This window comes from Chanos chanos, chromosome 5 (assembly GCF_902362185.1).
Source record: "Chanos chanos chromosome 5, fChaCha1.1, whole genome shotgun sequence".
NCBI lineage: Eukaryota > Metazoa > Chordata > Actinopteri > Gonorynchiformes > Chanidae > Chanos > Chanos chanos.
Window position 1 is genome coordinate 49,848,315 of NC_044499.1, and position 20,476 is coordinate 49,868,790.

Sequence of the window (20,476 nt, forward strand, 5' to 3'; positions counted from 1 at the left end):
GCCCTCTCATACAATGCTCTCTTTTTTTTCAGTCAATCGCATCTCACTTCTTTGGTATCGAAAACATACAAAATATTACAATATTAGTTACGGCAAAAGTGAAATACAATATTCATCATTACAACAAAGTATCAAACACAATGACACTTCATTAATACACGATACAAAGAGGTGCATTACTCATGTCATTTTCCCCTGCAGTGTCAGAGTTAAGTCAAATTCAAATATTGAGCTGGTATGACTTCATAATCAGTTTGGTACGTAGTGGAGCGCTGTTATATCGAAGAACATCGTAAATGTAGTTATCAAAAGAGCTACGCTAGCAATTCACGTGCTCTTTTAAACAAGTTCTCTTTTGCCTCGCACAAAAAGCGCGCTAGAACAAAAACGCAAATGCAGTACCACCGAGTATCAACACACTTTTTTTTACACACACAAAAAAAAGAAAAAGAAATCACGACACTTTTTTTTTTCTTTTTTTGTAAACATATTCAAAACGGCTCAGCTGCACTTTGAGACAAATCTCTCATGTGTGTCCATTCAATCTCTTCACAGAAACACGTTTGGATACAGTCAAACACAGAAGTGTAGAATTCCTTGTTGGTGTAAATTGGAGGCCTGAACGGCTATAACCAGACATTAGCGCTGTTCTAAGCGTGTCCCGGGTAGTCGGCGTTTGTTTGACGACCTGCTCGACTGCTTTTAGCCACAGAACCTAGCAGAGGTGTGTGTTTCGAGGGCGCAGACGCAACGTGGTTGGGTGCTATGAAATCTTGCAGCTGGTCCTGGCACAGCTCTGGGACGGGCTTAGCGGAGGGTATATAAGTTTGGATTTTTTCGGCCCGCCCCTCTTCTTGGCGTTGTTGGCGATAACTGAGTAGGAGCGTCCGTGCATCATCCTGGCGTTGAGGCCGTTGGCCATGGAGAAAGATTTCAGATGGCTCTTTAAGGCGACCGGCAGTGGCAGCTTGTCCACCAGGTGGACAGGAGTACACGACACTATGGAACGACAGCAGAGGTCCTGCAAACTCAACACTACATCCATAGACACAGACAGACAGAGAGAGAGAGCAAACATTAATGCTGAATCGTTATAATATTAATCTATTGTGAGTAGGGCTGCACAATATGGTGAAAAAAATCATATTCCGATTCTGATCATATTGTGATATGATTTAGATGCAAGATCTATGGACCAAGGAATATGGCTGATAAATTATGAGGGTCTAAAACACATAAAGGCATAAAATCATACTGAAAAAGTATCTCTTGAAACTCAGTTCAGATGGTAAGTAACTCAGTTACAACATAAGTAAGTACAGATCGTTTATAACTTTAAGGTTTTCTCATAGAACGTCACACTTGCAAAAGGACCAGTGATTGTTTGGGTTGGTTCAGGTTGGCTTTCTTTTGTGTCTTTTTCCACTTGCATGGACCTTTCTTTTTTTATTTTTTAACCATTCATCATAAAGTTCTGTGTTGTCTCATACCTAAAGTGTTATGATAAAGGACAATTATGAATGAGGTGGAAGCTAAGAACTCCACGATGCTAAGCGGAGTGGAGTTTCCTCCGCTATGTCCATTAGTTTCCTATAACAGACCACCTCAGCGGTTACTATCCAAAGATTACAAAAAAAATTAGAGGCTTTGCACATAGTTTCTCATTCATAATTAAAAGCTTTAATATAAAAACAATCAGTGTGTTGTCATGGCAACAGCTGTCATGGTTGAGTATTTTACATGGTCACAGCGTAAACATATTTCATTAAATATAAGAGTATTTTCCACGGTTTCGGCACAAATGTATTTATTTTAACATATTTAATTAAACAGTCCTTGGCGATTTAGTAATTGTACGTGGCCACGTTGCGATTTTGATTTTAGTTGGGTTAACTGAGCAGTTTTAACCGTCACACTATGTATTTTAACTTGCCCTATATTTACTTCTACGTCAACATCAACGGCCTTTTCAGCGTCCCTCATTCCTGTGAAGCACTTTTAGAATCGTGATCGTAAAAGGGAACGTACTACATGAATCAAATTTACAACCACTAGTACAGTTTTCATAAACTTTTAACAATTATTCATGTCATTGTGTGAGAGATCAGAGGGGACTCTACAGGGGTTGGTGTTTGTAATCTCTAAAACCAAATATTTTCACCTTACTTGTATTCATATATTTATATAATTAAGTTATTTCTATTAGTTTGAAAGATACAATTTTGAACTAAAGCTGAGGACAACAGCAATGGTTGCACTGCAAACTTAAACACAGAAAGTTCAAACTAAACAGAACAATCATAGAACATCGCTTTAGATTTTAACTACAGACAAAACATGTATGTCTTAATTCTCTGCTAAAAGTCTACACTAGTTTTAATCCAGTTTTTATTTACTTTGTCAAATGCACCTAAATTGACTTCCATAAATTTCTATCTAACAATTTAACTTAAGCTAAAAAGCATTCAGCATTGAGAGTTTAGAGTAATCTGCAAAGGCCTGTCAATTCCACATGTGACCACTAGATGTCTCCCTCGCTAATAAAGATGGGCTTGAGGTCTTTGCATTCCTCGGGCACACAGTGCATTCTTTGGGTGTAATTTCTGGTTAGCTCTGACAGAACCTTCTTTCATTGTTGTCATTTCTGTGGCCGGTTTCAGTATTGATTTAGTCAGAGGCAATACATCTGCTCGGAGATCACATTCCACAGCTTTATATGAAAAGAGAAGAATCTCTCCCCAGTCTGTTTCTGACCTGTTTTCAACTCTATGTTAACTGATTATTTTAAATTCAACTCAAAAGATAATCGAAAAGTACTATTACTTCACCGGTTTAAATTTTGCTCATATTCACATCTTGATGAACTTGAACTGATGTAAAAAAAAATCTATATTAGAACTAACAGCCATCACTGACTGTTACATTTTGAATAAATATTTTGAAATACAGCTGGCTGAAGAGGGAGCAGTACCTTTGTTGGGTTTCCAGAGCCGTTCCATGCCGTGACGCATCAGTACGATTCGAGCCAGCTCCGTGAAGGACTCGGTGATGTTGAAGTTACACAGCGGGCTGACTTCGAAAAACGTCACTCCCAGTCGCTCGGCAAAGGCCTGCGCGTTCTCGGTGCTCACCTGACGCTTGTACGCCAGGTGCAGACGGTTCCCCACCAGGATCTTGGGCACGCCTGGTGCATGCTGGGAAAAGAACACAGCGTGGCGGTGAACGCGGTGTTTTTGTTTTTGAAGGACGGTTGAGTTCTGTGTTTCTTTGTTTTCAGTGAGACCCAGTTTTCCATCAGTTTCCTGTTATTGTTACCGACCAAGAGTGTAATTAACTTAAGCCCTTCTTATCAATGCACTTCTCCTCTGTTCAGCCCAAGTACAAGGCAATAGCTGTCAAAGAAAGAACTGGTCAGGGTGGTTATAACACACTGGTTATCAGTCTGTGGTTTTGGTTTTCGGTTTTGCAAATCTTGTCACCAAGCTCCAATGATTTTTCACATGGTTAATCTGTGTTAATGCTTGCACTGATCAGAGAGTCCATTGATTTCATTCAGTGTCTGGTCTCTGGGGTCATAGGAAAAAAAAAAAAAAAAAAAGAACGCCACCAGCACAGCCGTCTTTGGGTGTCCCGGTTTGCCCTCCCCTGTCCGAGGACAACATACCCATCTTATTCACATAACAACTGACTTTATCCCCAGTTACAGGAACTGCTTTATAGCAGCATCTCTCCACACACGGTGTTTCATAGCACAACCACTGGACTGACTCAAAACTACTGATAATGATCCAATAGAACAGGTGGGACGTCATGACACATCACCATTAAACGCGAGTGAATATGAAGAAACAGCTGTTCCGTCTCTTGGAGTCGAGCCTCACGCGAGGCTTTTGGGCCGTGTTTATGTTTTAAGCGCGGATTTTACCTCGTCAATCTCTTTGATCCATCTGTCGATGCCGTCGAAGGACCAGCGATTTGTAATATCATAAACAAGGATTACACCCTGTCAGAAAAAAAAGACAAATATTCATATGTTAAGATACACCACACTCCACGCTGTAGTAAAAACGAATTTTCACAGCTAGCTGTGGTATTATACGGTCGATTAAGAGCAAGTTTCCAAACAAATACGTCATTGGAACGATTATGATAAAAAAAAAACAAAAAACAACCAAACAGCTGAAATGTTATCCCCACTCTCTCCATCTAAGACACAGGACAAGGCATTGGCCAGTCTTTTGTAACAGAGTGCAGTGCCGATACAGCATTGGCTCTCTCACACACTGAGGATGTTATTTTGATATTTTGATATCTGTTCGGTGCACAAGTAGGAAATGTCAGATGAACAGCAGCGTCCCACCCAGACTTGGGCTGCATACCACTCGCTCGAACAGGAACTGCTCAACTCTGGGTGCGGTATTCAGCCGCGGTGATGAAAAACACGGGATTGTTAGAATAACTTCACAGTCAAATTCCCATTCGGCATCTCCATTACAAAGTCGCTCTTTGTCCTTTTTTTCAACTTTTTGAAACATACACGTGAACAATTCCTGTCACGTGGAGGGGTTTCGTGGAGGGGTTTTGTGAGAATATAATTTCCCTTAGCATGGACTAGCCTGTAGGTTTATTTTTTTCTTTTTTAAGCAAAAAGATGTGAGCGCACATACCTGTGCACCTCTGGAATAAGAACGGAATATGGTGCAGAAACGACCTTGTCCAGAGGTGTCCCTGAAACAGCAACAGAAACAGATATCAGTTTAGATAAATGAAAAAAAAAAGACTTCAAGGTTTCTCAGAGTAACAGGGAGTGAAAAAAAAACATTTCAGATGCTTTTTAAACAAAGCAGCTAAGCCACTCAACCACACACTGTTGTAAGCAAGGACTTAAAACATAAGTATTTTATTAGATGTTTCCTGTTGTGATTTACAAAACCCAACGGTGGACATACATAAGTCCAGGACAGTCAGGAGATATAAAACATCTTTCCAAATGTGTCAAACAGCGTTTCTGCCATGTTGTGACTACGCTGACACTTTCACTGGACTCACTCTCACTCCAAACTTGTTGAGAAGATTTTCTGTTTTGTTTTGTTTTTTGTTTTTGTTTTTTTTGTACATCAGCTCACATTTGGGGGATCAGCTGACCTGTTGTCATGGTACCAGAGCAGCAGGCAGTGAGGGGGTAGGAGTGAGAGAGAGAGAGAGAGAGAGAGTGAGAGAGAGGAGGATGAGTCACAAACACCATGCTAAAGAGAGATATGGCCGTCTGATAATGAACAGACGTGGAGCGTGCATGGTTTGTACTCATCCACTGAGTACAGATTCATAATTTAATATCGACTGGGTCAAGACAAAGAGAGGACATCTTCACGTATATATTTCGGGATTTACCTTACGGGCAGGGTTTGTAGTTGTTTGTTCGCTCTATTTGAAGGTACTGTTGAAACAGATTATGACTACACAGCAGGACCAGACAAGGTAATCTGCACTGGACCGCTATAGATAGCTTTATTGCAATGGTGTCCAAATTAAGAGTCCTGAATGGCAAAAGTCAGTTACCTGAGAAACAGATGTCAGCGTTCTTCAGCCAATGAGAGACCAGAGTGGCTGGCTGATAGGAAAACCAGCAGCCAATGAGAGGCCATGGTGGCTGGCTAGCATAAAACCCAGCAGGACATCAGTCATACAGACCTGGATTTTGGTACTCTTTGATTTATCGTGGGCTTTACTTTGAGGTTTACAAAAAAAGCTTTAAACCATCTTGAGTATCTTGAAATCTGGAGTCTTGTGACATTGTGTGCCTATCTGGGAGTTTGATCAGCAGGGGGAACTTAAGAAATTATTCTAAGAAAACGAGTCTTTTTCTAAAAATATTTAAGAAGAAAACTCATATGGCCTTGTCAGCTCTGGTCTTCTAAACAAACTTGAGGAGGAATCCACTTTCATAGTCCAGGATTGAAAAATCCTAGTTAACACAATGTCTTTAAATGGCTGTCAGAGACTGGAACATTTTATTGTAAATAAGGTCTGCTGCAAGTCTGTGCAGTGTGGTTTGCTCTGCTGCAAGTCTGCGCAGTGTGGTTTGCTCTGCCGCAGGTCTGTGCAGTGTGGTTTGCTCTGCCGCAGGTCTGTGCAGTGTGGTTTGCTCTGCCGCAGGTCTGCGCAGTGTGGTTTGCTCTGCTGCAGGTCTGTGCAGTGTGGTTTGCTCTGCTGCAGGTCTGCGTAGTGTAGTTTGCTCTGCTGCAGGTCTGCGCAGTGTGGTTTGCTCTGCCGCAGGTCTGCGCAGTGTGGTTTGCTCTGCTGCAGGTCTGCGCAGTGTGGTTTGCTCTGCTGCAGGTCTGCGCAGTGTGGTTTGCTCTGCTGTAGGTCTGCGCAGTGTGGTTTGCTCTGCTGCAGGTCTACGCAGCGTGGTTTGCTCTGCTGCAGGTATGCGCAGTGTGGTTTGCTCTGCTGCAGGTCTGTGCAGTGTAGTTTGCTCTGCTGCAGGTCTACGCAGTGTGGTTTGCTCTGCCGCAGGTCTGTGCAGTGTGGTTTGCTCTGCTGCAGGTCTGTGCAGTGTGGTTTGCTCTGCTGCAGGTCTGTGCAGTGTGGTTTGCTCTGCTGCAGGTCTGCGCAGTGTAGTTTGCTTTGTGGAGGGCTGCGCTGTGTAGTTTCAAAAATGAGAAGAGCTTTCCAGAATCTGAGCACTGTTTGTTTTAAACCCCTATAAACATATCTCCCCGTTGTTTTTTTTGGGGGGGGGGGGGGGGGGCGGGGGGGTTGTGCACTGATGACAAAAGACGGTTCACGTCATATACGTCCTCTCAGAGAGCCAGCCCAGAGGAGCCAGCTGCGACTTTAAACCAAACAGAAGGTCGATTGTGTTTCTGAAAAAGTCCTCATTGTCAAGTCTGTTACAGTGTCCTTAGGAGTGCAGCTACACTCACCACAGCTGAAGCTTCACTCGCCGCCCGTCCAGCAGAATGGTGGTCGTCTTATAGTCTATTCCTGAGGAACATAAAATAATAAAAATAAATGATTTAACCATCTCTCCCTCTGCCCAAGCTGTCATAATGCCGGTTTAATGAGCTCAAAGGACCGAATGAACAAACTGGAAGTGACAGGGGCAGAGAATAAAAGAAGCGTTTAACTTCCAGAGGACATGTATTACTAATCAGCGTATGTGTAATTTATGGCCAACAAGCTTCTGAGTGCTGTTAAAACAGACCGTTCATTTGGCAGGGAGAGAGAGAGAGAGAGAGAGAGAGAGAGAGCAGAGAGAGAGAGAGAGAGAGAGAGAGCAGAGGGAAGCAGGGACGTTCGCCGAACATTCCAACTGAACGTCAATCTTGGAGAGGGAGTATGATGATAGTTACACAACAGGAACAGCGTGCTGCGGTTCTGACGAGTGACTGAGGAGCTAAAGGACGCCGCTCAGTGCATTTGTTCCCACTTCTGAAACCAGTGATGTCACAGGCCTCTAGAGGAGAAATGTGGGTGTTATGATTGTGTGGTCTCTGACTCCACACACGACACACGCATGCACGCACACACACACACACACGCACACACACATGCACACACACACGCAGAGACAAACAGGGTACAAGCGAGAGAGAGAGAGAGAGTGTACCAAAAAAGTGAGCAAGAGAGAGAGAGAGACAGAGAGAGAGAGAGAGAGAGAGGGAGGGAGGGAATGAGAGAGAGAGAGGGAGAGACAGAAACATAGAAAGAGAGAAAGAGAGATAGACAGAGAGAAAAACAGAGAGAGAAAGAGAGGGAGAGAGAGAGAGTACTCAGGCCTCTGATAATTCCTTAGTGATTCCTGACTGTCACACATTCCTGTGAGTCAGCGAGAGGCAGAAAGCCTGAACTGTTAAAATATACAAATTCCAACGTAGAGGCTCCATCTTAATAAGGGCCAGGGGCCATAAAATGATCAGGCTGTCACTTGAGAATGACAAGATACACAGACAGAAAAAGGGGAAAGATGACTAGCTGACAGGGGGAAAAAATATATTAAACTTGAGTTGTCATCATATCAATTTTTTGGTTTTCACACAGCATTGTTGACAGCGGACTGTCTGTTTGATTCAAATTCAACCACAGTCAATTACGTGAGCGTTATACTGTGCCAGATCTTGACTACTGCCATTTGCTGTAGGATGCAGTCTTCCTGTTTGAGTGGGCAATCGCTGATTCATTCTGACGGATTTTTTTTTTTCTTTTCGTTCTTTTTTTTTTTTTTTCACTTTCACACCAACATGCTCTCCGTCTCCACGTACAATTATCCAGAAATGTTCTCTTTCCTTAAACAGCACAGTACCAATACGAGAGACAGTGAAGAAGGAAAAAAAAATGTTCCTGTACTCTTAGCAGCGATTTAATGCTCACTACAAAACTGCTGCGGGCGAATGCCATTTATGACTGGCAGAATTTGTGTCCTTGTATGACCGCCGGCTGTTTAGGTTCACTGGCTTTTTCCATGGCCTATGTTAACCTTTGCTGTGACACACTGCGTTCAGTCCAGCAGGCTTTAGGAATGCTCGGGCCCACCAGGATCCTGTCATAAACACATCCAACAGGCAACCCAGCTCACCCATAAAACAAACCGAATATTTCGGACAAACCTCGACCCGAGACAGACCTGCGGCCTGTAACCGGTCTCACGGCGATCCCGGCTACGGTCGTTCGCGTGCCGATCGCTCGACTCCGTTTCGGTTTTTCTCGCGTTTTAGTTTGGCTGTTGATGACCTGCTGTTGTAGCCTTACCCCTCACCGTCCCCTTTAAAACTGGAGGAGATCACGCACGGAGTCAACACTCAATAAACACTCCCTTCATCATTCGGGCCTTGTGTTTAAGCACGCTGTTGGCCAGAGAGGCGCCTTTAAGTGCTTAGATAAACATTCAGATGTTCCAGTCCTTTACTGCCAACAAAGCTTGGCTGCATCCACATTTCCCTATTGCAATGCCTCTCTTTTCGCGCGTCCGCAGAGCCGGGAGGGGGGGTTATGTAACATTTTATGACAGTAGTAATAATAATCTCTCCCCACACACACACACACACACTCACATATCACAATACAACCCTCTGCTGGCTGGCAGCTTCACAGCAGTCTAGCTTCAGGCATGAGATTTTTTTCTTTCTCTGTCTGCTATCGTCTTCTTTTCAATCCTTCCTTACAACTAAATAAATGATTTTCCCGCCTTTTTTTTTTTTTTTTTTGCATTTAATGGTTTCATAATCAGCCCTGTAATGTAATTACAGCCCAATTGTTTCTGCTTTTCAGAATATCATTTTAATACTGACGTGAGATCAGACGTTTGTCAGTGAAGATCTAAGAAGGCAAATTAAAAAGTTACTTTAATAAAAAAATGTGTGTTGCTTAATACACCATAACAGGTAAAATTGTTAGGGTTTTTTTTTTTTTTTGATAATGTTGAATCTGTGTATTGTTGACTTCAGATGAAGAACCTGTGTGGTTTGGAATGTGTGTGTATATCGTTTGACTCGGTCTGATCCGTAAGACGCAGAGCTGCCACAGCGAACGCCTGTGTCGCTCCGGATGAGACGCCACTTCAGAGGATTCAAAACAAAATTCTAACGTCTCCGTCCTTGTCCGTCTTAGTCCGGGGAAATTTAAAACAAAACACTTTTGTGAATAAAACTGTGAGCGCTGTCTTGAGACAGCCGAAAGACTAGCAGCAGCTCCATCACAGCATTCTGTCTGTAGACCTCATTTAGCCAAAGAGTTGATGATCCACACACACTACTGGGAACTCTCTGTCCATCTCTGCCCTTTAGTAAACAGGAAGTTTACCATTTCAAAAGCCCTTCCTTTGGCAACCATCACTTCATCCAACTAATGACAGGGTTGCTAATCAAAATACCAAGACTGTAATGTAATCTTTCGAGTATAATCCCAGAAAGAAGCAGCATGCCTCAGTGATACCTGACAACTGGACTCTAACCAGGCGGCCAGATTTGGTGTTTAGTATCATGTGGGTAGTGTCATGTTTCAGCTGACCAGTGTTCAATGTAACTACTGAATTGGTTCACTGAATTTAAATTGGTCAAAAACACACACCCAACGGGCACAGGAGGACGGAGAGGTGAGCTGTCAAGCCAAAAGAGCTGCATGCTATTCACAAAGTGAAACTAGCATGGGTACTGAAAGAGAAGAAAACCTGACAGTTAGTGGGCTGTCAATATATCAATGTCTAAAAACCCTATCTGTCAGCATATCGCGCCATTTCTGCCATGGAGGGAAACCCCTAAACTTCTTTTCTTGAAAAATGGACACACTTTCACTTTTCACGTGCTCAGGGGAGGAGTTAGGTAGACAGGTTAAACAGAGGTTGCTGTATCTTTTTTTCTTTTCTTTTCTTTTCTTTCTTTTTTTTAGGAGAGTGTGCTTGAAATTGTACGATGTTAACAGCAGTTTAGCAGTGAGGTCTTTCCTACGCGATCCTCTCCTGTGCTCTTCTCCACATCTGATTCTGTCTCGAGGGGAAAAACTTTTTCCAAAACATCACAGCGCTATATTGTTCAGCGATAAAGTGACTAAGCTTTACAGTACTGCAAAACAGCCAATTCAACACACATTTCATATAAATATAAAATTACCCCAGGTATTAAGAAGGGTATTTTCACATTTAATTAGACACATTCCCGGATTGCTCTCACTTGTGTGATCTAAACACTGATAAATTGTCGAGAGTCGGCAGTGTGATTCATGAATAAAGTGAGAAATGACTTTACTCGACTTATTAATGTTGAGTTCTGTGCACGTTATGTGCATTTGTGTTTTTTTGTGGAATGTGTAATTACATCTAATGATTATATTAAGATACCTAACAAATATTGACAACTGAACAAACTTAAAAACATATTCATTACTTGGACCGTTTAAAAAAATCCATCAGGAAAATCATTCAGCTTCTTTTTGAACTTTGGTTGTTGTTTGCTAGTTTTGTTTTGTTCATCAACACAAAACATGGACTTTCGTAGAAAACTGAGATTGCACAATATCACCGTGGAGTGATACAAAAGTGAGTGCACCGCACTCCCATAACTCTACACACACTCCGACCACACTTTGCAGAAAATCAACAAACCGATGCGCGCACTGTGGGGCCGAGGAGTTGGCAAGATGAGACTGAACTCAGACGAGTAATAACACATCACAAGCCAACAGCGTTTGCCATTTCTGTTGATATGTAATGGAGAAGACAGCATATTCCCTGTTGAGAGATACCACGGCTAAAATCAAGACGATAACGTTGATGAATAGGCCGTATTTATGTAACCGATTGTGTGATAACACGTCTGGTCTTGCTCTTGTATGTTTACTGTCAGTAGGAGTTGAGATAACAGAATAAAGAATGACGTACAACAAAATCAAATATTGTGTAGTCATCAAAGAGGCGCACAGTAAAACTTCTGGGTGAAGTCGTGGGTTTGACTGATACTTACCCATATTGTATCCATAGGGTGACTCGCTGGCTCCATCCTGGAGACTGGCCAGTATCTCTCCTTTGCCAACGTCGCTGTCACCCACCAGAAGAAATTTCAGAAGAAAGTCGTAGGCTTTTGCGGGGCTACTTCGGTGGGTCATCCTCGCTGATAATTCGCTACGATGCCCCATTATGGCTCATCACTGACTTCCACTTCCTAAATTTTCCTAAGGGATTTACATGTCCCTGTTTTTTACTGTCATTGTCAAACTAAATAATCTAGCATCGACAAGACTCCAAACTGTCATTTCAACTAACCCTCCAACATTCTTGAAGATCCCAAAGAAATTCCTTACAATGAATGAGCCACCAAGTATACAATGAAGTTGAGATATTGCATTAAGATATGATCAGACCACGTATTTAACTACAACCCTAGCGACGCTTAGTTAGGTTGCTCCGTGATAACGTCATATTAAATGCAAATAAGCATTTACAGTACAGTCGTCTCGAGTGCAGGCACCACTAACGGTCTGGAAACTATTCCCGTGTCATGCAGAAACGACAGCCTATGTGTGAGATGAAGGAGGCACAAAGACCACTCTCGCTAATCCTTCTCTGAAGACGCGTGGTCCTGTATCAATTCGTTTTTTATATCGCTCTGTTTTTCCTCAAAGCCATTGAGTCAGTAGGTCCGGTGAGCACAGATCCTTCGAATTTACAAGATCGCTCTTCTTGCCTTCACAGAAAACGCAAATTCGCCCCCAGCTCGCTTATGGTTGGTTCCTCCGTGGAGTTGCTAGGGCAGCTCTCTTTCTTTAGTAGCCATTCACTGTGTCCGTCAAAATCCATAAATGCCCATTTGATTCAGAAGAGGGTGTGGTTAACAGCACTGTCAGACCCCGATGGCGTGGTTAGCTTGTGCGCACCGACTCCAGGTCAGTGCCAGTTCACCACTCCGCTCTGATCTAATGGCACCAAGCGTCTGTTATCTGACTCGGTATCAGAATCCTGCTAAAACGCACTTTTACTGGTCCAAACGTCCAACGTGGTCGGGTTTGTTGTTTTCCGGGGCACGGACATTGACGTAGCGCCCGCTGCACAAAGCGTGAGGGTATGGAAGGATAGGGTTTTCCTGCGTTTGTCTACAAACGTTAATTAACATATGTGGCTTAAATATGTTCCATTATCCAAATATCAATAAGATGGCCTCAGTTTATTGCCTAACGCCGAGAAAACAAGGTTTTACATTAATTGTATAAGATCGTTTGCAAACTGAGTGAAAAGATTTATTATCTTCAAAAATATAGTAAATGGACTCATTAACACTTAACTAAAGCCAGTGGTTTCAGTCTACCGAGAGTAACGCTGTGTCCCTCGTAATGTTTAAAGATGAAGGCCAGGGCAAAAATGTAAAAACGGTTTTTTTGTCAGCGCGTTATCCTTAAGCGAACACATCAGCATTGCGCAACCTTGTTTATTTAAGTGCCATTGAGATCTGATCATACGTTATATAAGGGAAAATGGCTCTGGTTCGCGTCAATTGCGTAATATCCAAACAGCAGAGCGCGTTGGTTTTGATTCAGATCATATGTCCAGAGCACAGGTTTAATTTTTTGAACTGTGTAACATCACACGACAAAAATGTGTTGATGACACGCGCTGTTTTAAAGGCTTAATCTTATTGTCCACTACATGGTGCTGGTCGTTTTCCTGCACAATATTCGCTCATTTCATTGCCTAATCGTCTGGGAACACGCGTGACAGTTTCGCCCCCTAGTGGCTTCGGGGAAGTATTACATATAAATATTGAAGACTACTTTTGTGTTTCAACATCGTTAATCGTGACTGTAAGGACAGTGGGTCCCTTTTACTGGTCACGTGGTTTTTTTTTTAAATCCTAAAAAAAGAAACCCGTTGTGTTTAAAGGTCTAAACCACACCAGTGCCAAGTCTGATTCTCGGCAGTATTTCAAAAGGCGATCATATCTCTGACAGTAATACAAGCTGCAAAAAGCATTATCTTCCTCAAGTATGATAAATATCAAATCGCTTAACCACTTCCTTCATCTGAGAAATAATTAAAAAAAAAAAAAAATCTCCCAAATACACAATAAACAGTGAATTAAAACACAGAACATGGATAGTACAACTTCAGATTAAGTCATCTTCATTAGAGATTTTACAATAAACATACTTTGAGTAATATAGCTGTGCAACACACATACAGACATCTGAGATGATTTGGGGTTTGTTGTGTGTGCATGTGTGTCTATGAAAAAATGCATTTACACTTTTGATGTCTGCTCTCACTACCTTTTTCAAAGCATTATATGAAACAGCCAGACAGCCTAATGATATAATCTTATACAATCTCCTCAGGTACATTATTCAGCCTTTGTTATCAGTCTGGTGAAATGTCACAGGGGTCAAGACTGAGTCAGATTCCTATAAGACAACCAGTCGTGAGGTACAACGTATTGTGACTCATAAAAAAAAAAAAAATAAACCCCTCTATCCAGAGTGTCTGCTTGACAGACAGAAAAAGTGTCTCAGTGAAGTACAGTTATAGCTCCACGTTTAGCTGTATCCAGGGATGGGTAATCTCTGTCCCTCTTTAGCTTCGAAAAAGGTGTAAGAGAGTGTGATGGTGTCTACTCGTGCCATCCTTGGATCTTCGTCGAACTCGGGGTCGATGTAGAAGAAGACGGGCATGTCCACTTCCTCGTTGGGATTCAACCTCTGCTCCTCGAAGCAGAAACACTGCCAGACATTTCAAATAAATAAGTTAGTAAATAAATAAATACCTGCTGGTCACACACTCAGTTTGTCAAACAGACATTAACTACAGAACACTGACACACATATGTATTGTGAATGCAGTCAGATGAACTGAAATGTCCTATTTCATGAAGAACTATGTTATAAATGAATGTGCGTGTGCTGTACAAAATGAATTTTCTGAAAGATGCTATTGACGAAAACCGTTTAGAGTTGACAGTCGGGACTGGCATACCTGAATCTTGTTAAAGTATTGCCCTGCCTCAAATGGCACCACGTTGTAAGTGGAGATTCCAATCACCGGTTTAGCCGTGGGATTTTTGGCTCTGTAAAACGCCAGCGCTGTTTCTCCTGGGACGACCTGCAAGATTATTTCACAATAAAATATTACATCGAGCAGACTGCACCCAGAAACTGCTTCCAAGCATGAAATTAAATGTCCAGTAAATCTGCTGGGGTCTGGGGGAGGACATGTGACACAACACTGTTGCGTTCACACAAAAGCCCTAAAAATGATTTTTTAATATTCTTAACATGACAAGGTCTTATATTTATGGAAGGGAATAGTCTATCCCTTTTTCTCATCAAGCTAACACAAGCTGTCCATATCCAATTTAAACAGCCCCTCCCCCAACTCCCCCAACTTTTATTAAGAACACACACACACAAAAAAAGTTCAAACGGGCAGATCGAGACCAGTTCAAGCGTAGAGCAGCGCAGGCTCAAGTCTGGATGTGTCTGAAAAATGAAAACGGAGGGAAAACCTGAATAAACCTGAGACAGAGTTGGCTGAAAGGACGTTTTCCTGTAGACACGAGACTCCTGACTTCCTAATGCATTTATTACCCCATCATCCTTATTATGGTATGTAGATATATAGGGCGAGCGGAGTCCCAGATTATTTGGGCTACCGTGGCAACAAGAAGAGACCTCAGGGGGACTCCAGTCAAAACAGCTCCACTTGCTTACATGTCACATGGTACAGTTTATGAGGCACATAGATACCTTAGATTGCATCTGAGAGTGCATGTGTGTGAGAGTCCACTCAACGTGTCACAGGACGAGACGAATGCCAGTGCAAATAAAAGCTAAAGCAACTGTCTTAATGAAGCATTTCGGTCCTGATGTGGCAATGGCTGTTTCTGTCAGAAACTCAATGACCCCCCCCCCCCCATCATATTCCATGGCTGACCCAGTCACCAGACGTCCACAACATACAGCTTATGGAAGATTCTGGAACATTACTGTGGTAAGTTAACAACAGTCCAATGAAGGTCTGCTGTGTTACGTCTGCAAGGGCTCGGATTCCAATCCTAGCTGTGCCACTCTTCCTGACTGTGGCCGCCCTGTTCCCCTGGGCAGGTGAGTCGACCAAAACCCTTCTCTCCCCTGTGCTCAGAGGTGGTCACTGATGGTCATGTGCCCGCACAGAAGGGGGGGGGGGGTCAGATAAAGGGCACTCTCCTCTCACGAGTGCTACATCGCTTAGCGACATACGATTCACAGCGGACAACCCAGTGGAAGGATTCACACAAATCTAACTGTAGTTACAGTTGGCGTGGGTACTTTTGGGAAATGATGTCTGGCATTGCGTGTGTAGCCAAACAGCTCTGCCTTTGTCTTGTCCGACCAGAACACACTGTTCTAACAGTCCCGGTCCTCACCCCGGGTTGGGTTGTCTGGTAAACTTAAGTCGTGCGTCTGTAATTTTTTTTTTTTTTTTAATAGCACAGGCTTCTCCCTTCCTGACCTCATATGTAGGGCAAAGCTATGCAGTCTCTTTCAGATGGCTGACTCATGCGCCGGGACACTGACGGAGGCAAGACTTCTCTGTAAATCCCTTGACAATATCCTGGGATTCTAAGAGACTTCCTGCAGCATGCATTCGTCAGCTCTTAGCTCTGAGTTTGGTGGGATGACCTGGCCTGGATACATATCCAGTGGTTTAAAACTTTCTCTTTTGGAAGATGATCTTGTGGACAGTGGAGTGATTTACTGCACACTGCTTGAAAACGACTTTAAAACCGTTCCCAAATCCATAGGCATTAACAGTCTTTCTTCTGAGAGCCGTAGAGAGCGCTTTTGATTCGGGGATAATGTAGTCACGCACCCCAATGTTTGATACTAAATCAGACCACAGGCTTTTAATGTTTATATTAAAGCAGTGCACTGCAAGTCACTTCTCTGTAATGATGTTCTGATCATGTGCTCAAGTGCATTTCTGTTGATTTGAATACAACAAATGAATGCAAAATACGATTTTTGATTGTTAGTTTTAAGAGTAAGATTTAAGCATTTATCTATCAGTCCTGAAATGACAAATACGTTTCCTTTTTTTGGCCAAAAATGTAAAAGAGAAACCTTTTCCACAGGGTGTACTGTCTGTTTGTATGTAAGTGAGTACCACTGTGCCTGAAGAACAACTGATGGAAACTGGATTTAAATGAGAAAATGCTGAGGAAATGTTGAAGAAAGATTGTCTCTCACAAAAATCTCCGACTGTTGAGGTTTGAAGTTCCACTGCATGCTGGCGTGCGTGTCAGCGTTGAAAGTGACTTTAATGACGCGGTCTCGAACTGGCTGCATCATCTCCACCTGCTCCGTGTCGTGACCTGCTACAGCAGTTCCACCCAGTCCTGTGGCCTGAGATTGATATGCAGAGCTTATCATTACAGTCAATATACATCACGCATCAATGGACAGTACTCTTAACTGGCTATGCACTAGCCATCCCAGCAACACTGTTATTGTATTTTGCACAACTATTCATATACTCGTTATAAAAGAGCAGCTTTGGCCTATGTGTGCATGATTGACAGAACAAGGCCAAAATAAATTTGTATGAGAACCACTAAAGTTGAAATTTACACAGTTTTTTTTTCTGGTTTTAGGGTATACTGGGGGGAAACTGCACAAGAGCGTGCACCAGTCACATTTTCCGTGAACATACCTGGCAGTACAGTCTGTAGAGGGGCACAGCAGCGTACGACATTCCGATCATTCCCACTCCGGCTGCCGCTATGTACGTGAGAGCTGTCTTGTTTCTCTTCCTCCACTCGTCTTGCTGCTGTTTGTGGGTGTTCTTGCGGGTTTTAGCCCCCCGCGTCTGCGTTAAGACGCGCTGAGGGGTTCTCCTCACGAGGAGCTGGCTTGCGTAACTGCTTAGATTCCGGAGACTCTGGTTCCTGACGTACCCAACGGAGGAAAGCTGAACGCAGCGCTTCAAACAGCACTCGCGGAGGAAGAGAGGCAAAGGCATCACTGCCAAAGTTACACTATTAGAGTCCGTTCAAATAAATCCCGTCTCCACAACGTCCCTAGAGTACTAAAGGGTTAGAAAAAAAAAACATTTAATGAGTAAGGAAAATAGGAGACTTGAAGTGACACTGTATAATCGCCATACAAACGATTACACGTCTAATTACACGATTTCAAGTTTTCGTAAACCCGTAAATCTAACGTTCATTGGCTGAACTCAAATCGCGCAGAGAAACAGTGTGTTAAGGGTTACCGTTACAAAGGCTCTCTTGCTTTAGGCGAATACCTTTAACCCCGATTGTCCTATTTATTTCATGCAAACACACTACCTGAATTATGTTGCAAGATTTCTGGGTATTCAGCACAGCCGGTTACAGTTATTCAATGATAAAATGATAAAGAGGGCAAATAAATGTGTCATCTATTTCATTTTGTCGTACGTCTGAAATATTTGACTGACAAAGTAATGATTAACACTGAAAACCTTTGACAATACCTACATTCACGTGAAAAGAACTCTTATAGTTATTGGACCGTTGAAGTCAAAAAACTTCACAGTTGGTAACTACAAGCTAGCTATGGGTTTGCCTTAAATATTTAATTTGACTTCGCTATATGCGATTTCAAAATACAGTCAAAGTCAGAATGTCGACAAGATAAACAGCCCTTACCTCATCTAATTCATACAGCAATGTATAGACACCCTTCAACTGGAAGTTACAAAACCTGCAACATTATGGTCCTACGTAATGATCATCCCCGGGAAACAAAATATCAAGCTGTTGGTTCCTGTTACGCGGAACGCACAGACAGCAGCAATTCGAGACGAAGTACCAATGTTATAAACCATTATTTGTATACTGTCGGTTTCGCTGCTAGTCAAGCGTTTCATAGTGGATCTAATTCTTTAAGATGAAATCTTGAACGTTTTCTTAATTGATTTTCCTTTCTTTTCTTTTAAAATAAGGTTTTCTCCTGGCAAATTTTTTAAAAACTCGAGGATTTGTCTTGGGTATCTTAATTGGTGACACAGCTGAGCGTAGTCATTTTTTTCTTAAAATTCATTAGCGTAGTTCAGCGTTATCTTCATTTTATTGGGTAAGCGTCAGAGCGCCGACACTTGCATTGTTCTGAACCAAACGTCTGCCTCTATCCCTGGACCTGTCTTACTGTTCTAAGAGGATTAGATATGGATATCAGTAGAATCGTAATAACCCTACACAGTACTCCGGTTGGTTCAGTGGAGTTTTGACCATATGGCTAATGCATATTGAGCCTTCAGGGTGCAAAGAGATGCTTAGCGAGTTAAAGGTAAGGGTCACATCAGATCCATGTCAAATGCAAATAGTTTATGTACAAGTTATTTCGTAAACCAAACTTCCCGAGAGAATGGCATATAACTTAAAGGGATAACTTTACATTTAATACAGTTGTTATTTCCAAGTTTCTTTTTTTTTTCTATCCACATACACTGGCTGCTCTTTTTTATTAAATGGGTCTGTTAAGAGAGATGTCATAAACTACATAAAACAGTAGTTTAGACACTTAAATTTATATTCGTCACTCCATCGAATTGTCTCTTTGAACAGTTCTCAAACATGTGTGAATCAAAGAGCAGACTCATCCATTCTTCTGTGACACATCACGGCAGAGCGGCGGGTGTGAGGTGCTCCCAGAGGGAGAAACATCAACAGTAGCGCAGGGAGGAGAAGTGAGGACACCATGTGACAGAAGGGTATCAGGAGAGATTAACGCATAGGTAAGCGCGTGTCTGTCACCGTCTGGGCAGACTGCTGTCTCTCGGTCACCGAGACCGACCTGATTTGAACTGCTGTCTCTCTCTCTCTCTCTCACTCCCTCTCTCTCTCTCTCTCTCTCTCTGCACTTGGTGACGGGGGTGCCTTTATAATATTTCAGCAATAGCGTCTGGATGTGAGATGTCATTACTTCCTCAGTCAGTGGAGGCAGAGCATTTTGATGGGCTGTCCCTGCTCTACTGGTATGTATAATCTGTCTCTCACTGCCGCAGAGCGTGCCTGTAGCCTTAGCCTCCCGGTCTGTGCTTTTTAGGGGCTTTTCTTTAAAGTTGCTTTGCTTTAAACAGATGTTTGCTGTTGGTCATTTGCACACTTGCTGTTTTGGTAGTGAACTAACTGTGCGGTGAGGTAAACGTGTGCTCTGAGAGGGCAGGTGATCCGGTCGGTCAACACACCGTGCACTCAGTGCATTTTTATTATTGTTGTTCTTGTTGTTTGTTGTTGTTGTTTGTGTGAAGTACAAATAAAAACCTGATGTTCTTTTGATTCCTATTTGAATCAAACAAAAAAAACCAAAAGCAAAATTATTTGAGATGAATGTGAGATTTTACAAGTTCAAGTTGACTGGATTACCACTCATACTCTGTGCTAATGAGGTTTAATAAGATGAAACAGTTAGCTTCGTTTTACTCCAGCAGAGAGCAGGGGCCATGTGTCTGAGGACAGATAGTCTTTTGTTGTTTGCTTTCTAACTGAGATGGTAAAAAGATGGTCTGGAAGCTGAGGGCTAGGCTCCGGTCGATCAGAAACTGTTCGGCAGGTGACACCGCAGGGGTCTGAGGGGGGTAAGTTAGCTCTTCTTCACTCCTCCTGACATGGCTTGTGGAAGGTAAAACAGATTAGAGCGAATTAAGTGATCAGTTTAATGCTTCATATCCTGGGACACACACACACATACACACACATATGCACATCCACACACACATACACACACACACACCGTCTCTCTCTCTCTCACTCTTAATGATGGCAAGCACCCGTTTCTTTCTGAATGAGTCCAGAGTTGTAAAGATTTTCAGCTCATGATTGGTTTATTATTTCTCAAACATGTAATAGAGCACAGTTTCAGTAACCTGTGACGGATTTAGGAAAAAGAAGTATAACTTACCAAACCATCCATGCAAGAGTGCTTTTTGTATTTTATCCTCATACTTTTTGTCCTAATTGAGAGATTGACTCTTTAC

General features: G+C 42.5%; 3 protein-coding genes across 6 annotated transcripts in view; 1 reads left to right on the forward strand and 2 right to left on the reverse strand.

The window, feature by feature from the left end:
* rab40b (RAB40B, member RAS oncogene family) overlaps positions 1 to 12,247 on the reverse strand; it is a 12,307-nt gene extending 60 nt beyond the window's left edge. Inside the window, exons 1-6 of one of the 2 annotated variants that reach the window (XM_030773987.1) lie at positions 11,457 to 12,247; positions 6,927 to 6,987; positions 4,668 to 4,728; positions 3,926 to 4,003; positions 2,972 to 3,137; positions 1 to 1,035 (exon numbers count right to left, since the gene is read on the reverse strand). The exon at positions 1 to 1,035 is cut by the window's left edge and continues 60 nt beyond it. In XM_030773987.1, the coding sequence (XP_030629847.1) occupies positions 764 to 1,035; positions 2,972 to 3,137; positions 3,926 to 4,003; positions 4,668 to 4,728; positions 6,927 to 6,987; positions 11,457 to 11,628 (810 nt within the window). In that variant the 5' untranslated portion in view covers positions 11,629 to 12,247 and the 3' untranslated portion in view covers positions 1 to 763. Of the gene's footprint in view, positions 1,036 to 2,971; positions 3,195 to 3,925; positions 4,004 to 4,667; positions 4,729 to 6,926; positions 6,988 to 11,456 lie in introns of both variants that reach the window. The other variant, XM_030773986.1, reaches the window with a different exon arrangement.
* Positions 12,248 to 13,583: 1,336 nt separating this feature from the next.
* cox11 (cytochrome c oxidase assembly homolog 11 (yeast)) lies at positions 13,584 to 18,206 on the reverse strand. 3 transcript variants are annotated; one of them, XM_030774116.1, is made up of 5 exons: positions 18,147 to 18,206; positions 17,168 to 17,534; positions 16,705 to 16,860; positions 14,453 to 14,578; positions 13,584 to 14,199 (listed from the first exon to the last, which is right to left on the reverse strand). In XM_030774116.1, exons 2-5 carry the CDS (start codon positions 17,474 to 17,476, stop codon positions 14,017 to 14,019), a joined length of 774 nt encoding a protein of 257 aa, XP_030629976.1. In that variant the 5' UTR covers positions 17,477 to 17,534; positions 18,147 to 18,206; the 3' UTR covers positions 13,584 to 14,016. The 3 variants fall into 3 exon arrangements, with proteins under 3 accessions (XP_030629976.1, XP_030629974.1, XP_030629975.1); XM_030774114.1 differs by having other exon boundaries at positions 17,168 to 17,542; positions 18,147 to 18,203; XM_030774115.1 differs by lacking the exon at positions 18,147 to 18,206 and having other exon boundaries at positions 17,168 to 17,652.
* Positions 18,207 to 19,412: 1,206 nt separating this feature from the next.
* The window catches only part of stxbp4 (syntaxin binding protein 4), a 34,550-nt gene continuing 33,486 nt past the window's right edge, over positions 19,413 to 20,476 (forward strand). Inside the window, exon 1 of the mRNA XM_030775148.1 lies at positions 19,413 to 19,474. Within this exon, the coding sequence (XP_030631008.1) occupies positions 19,413 to 19,474 (62 nt within the window). The remainder of the gene's footprint in view (positions 19,475 to 20,476) is intronic.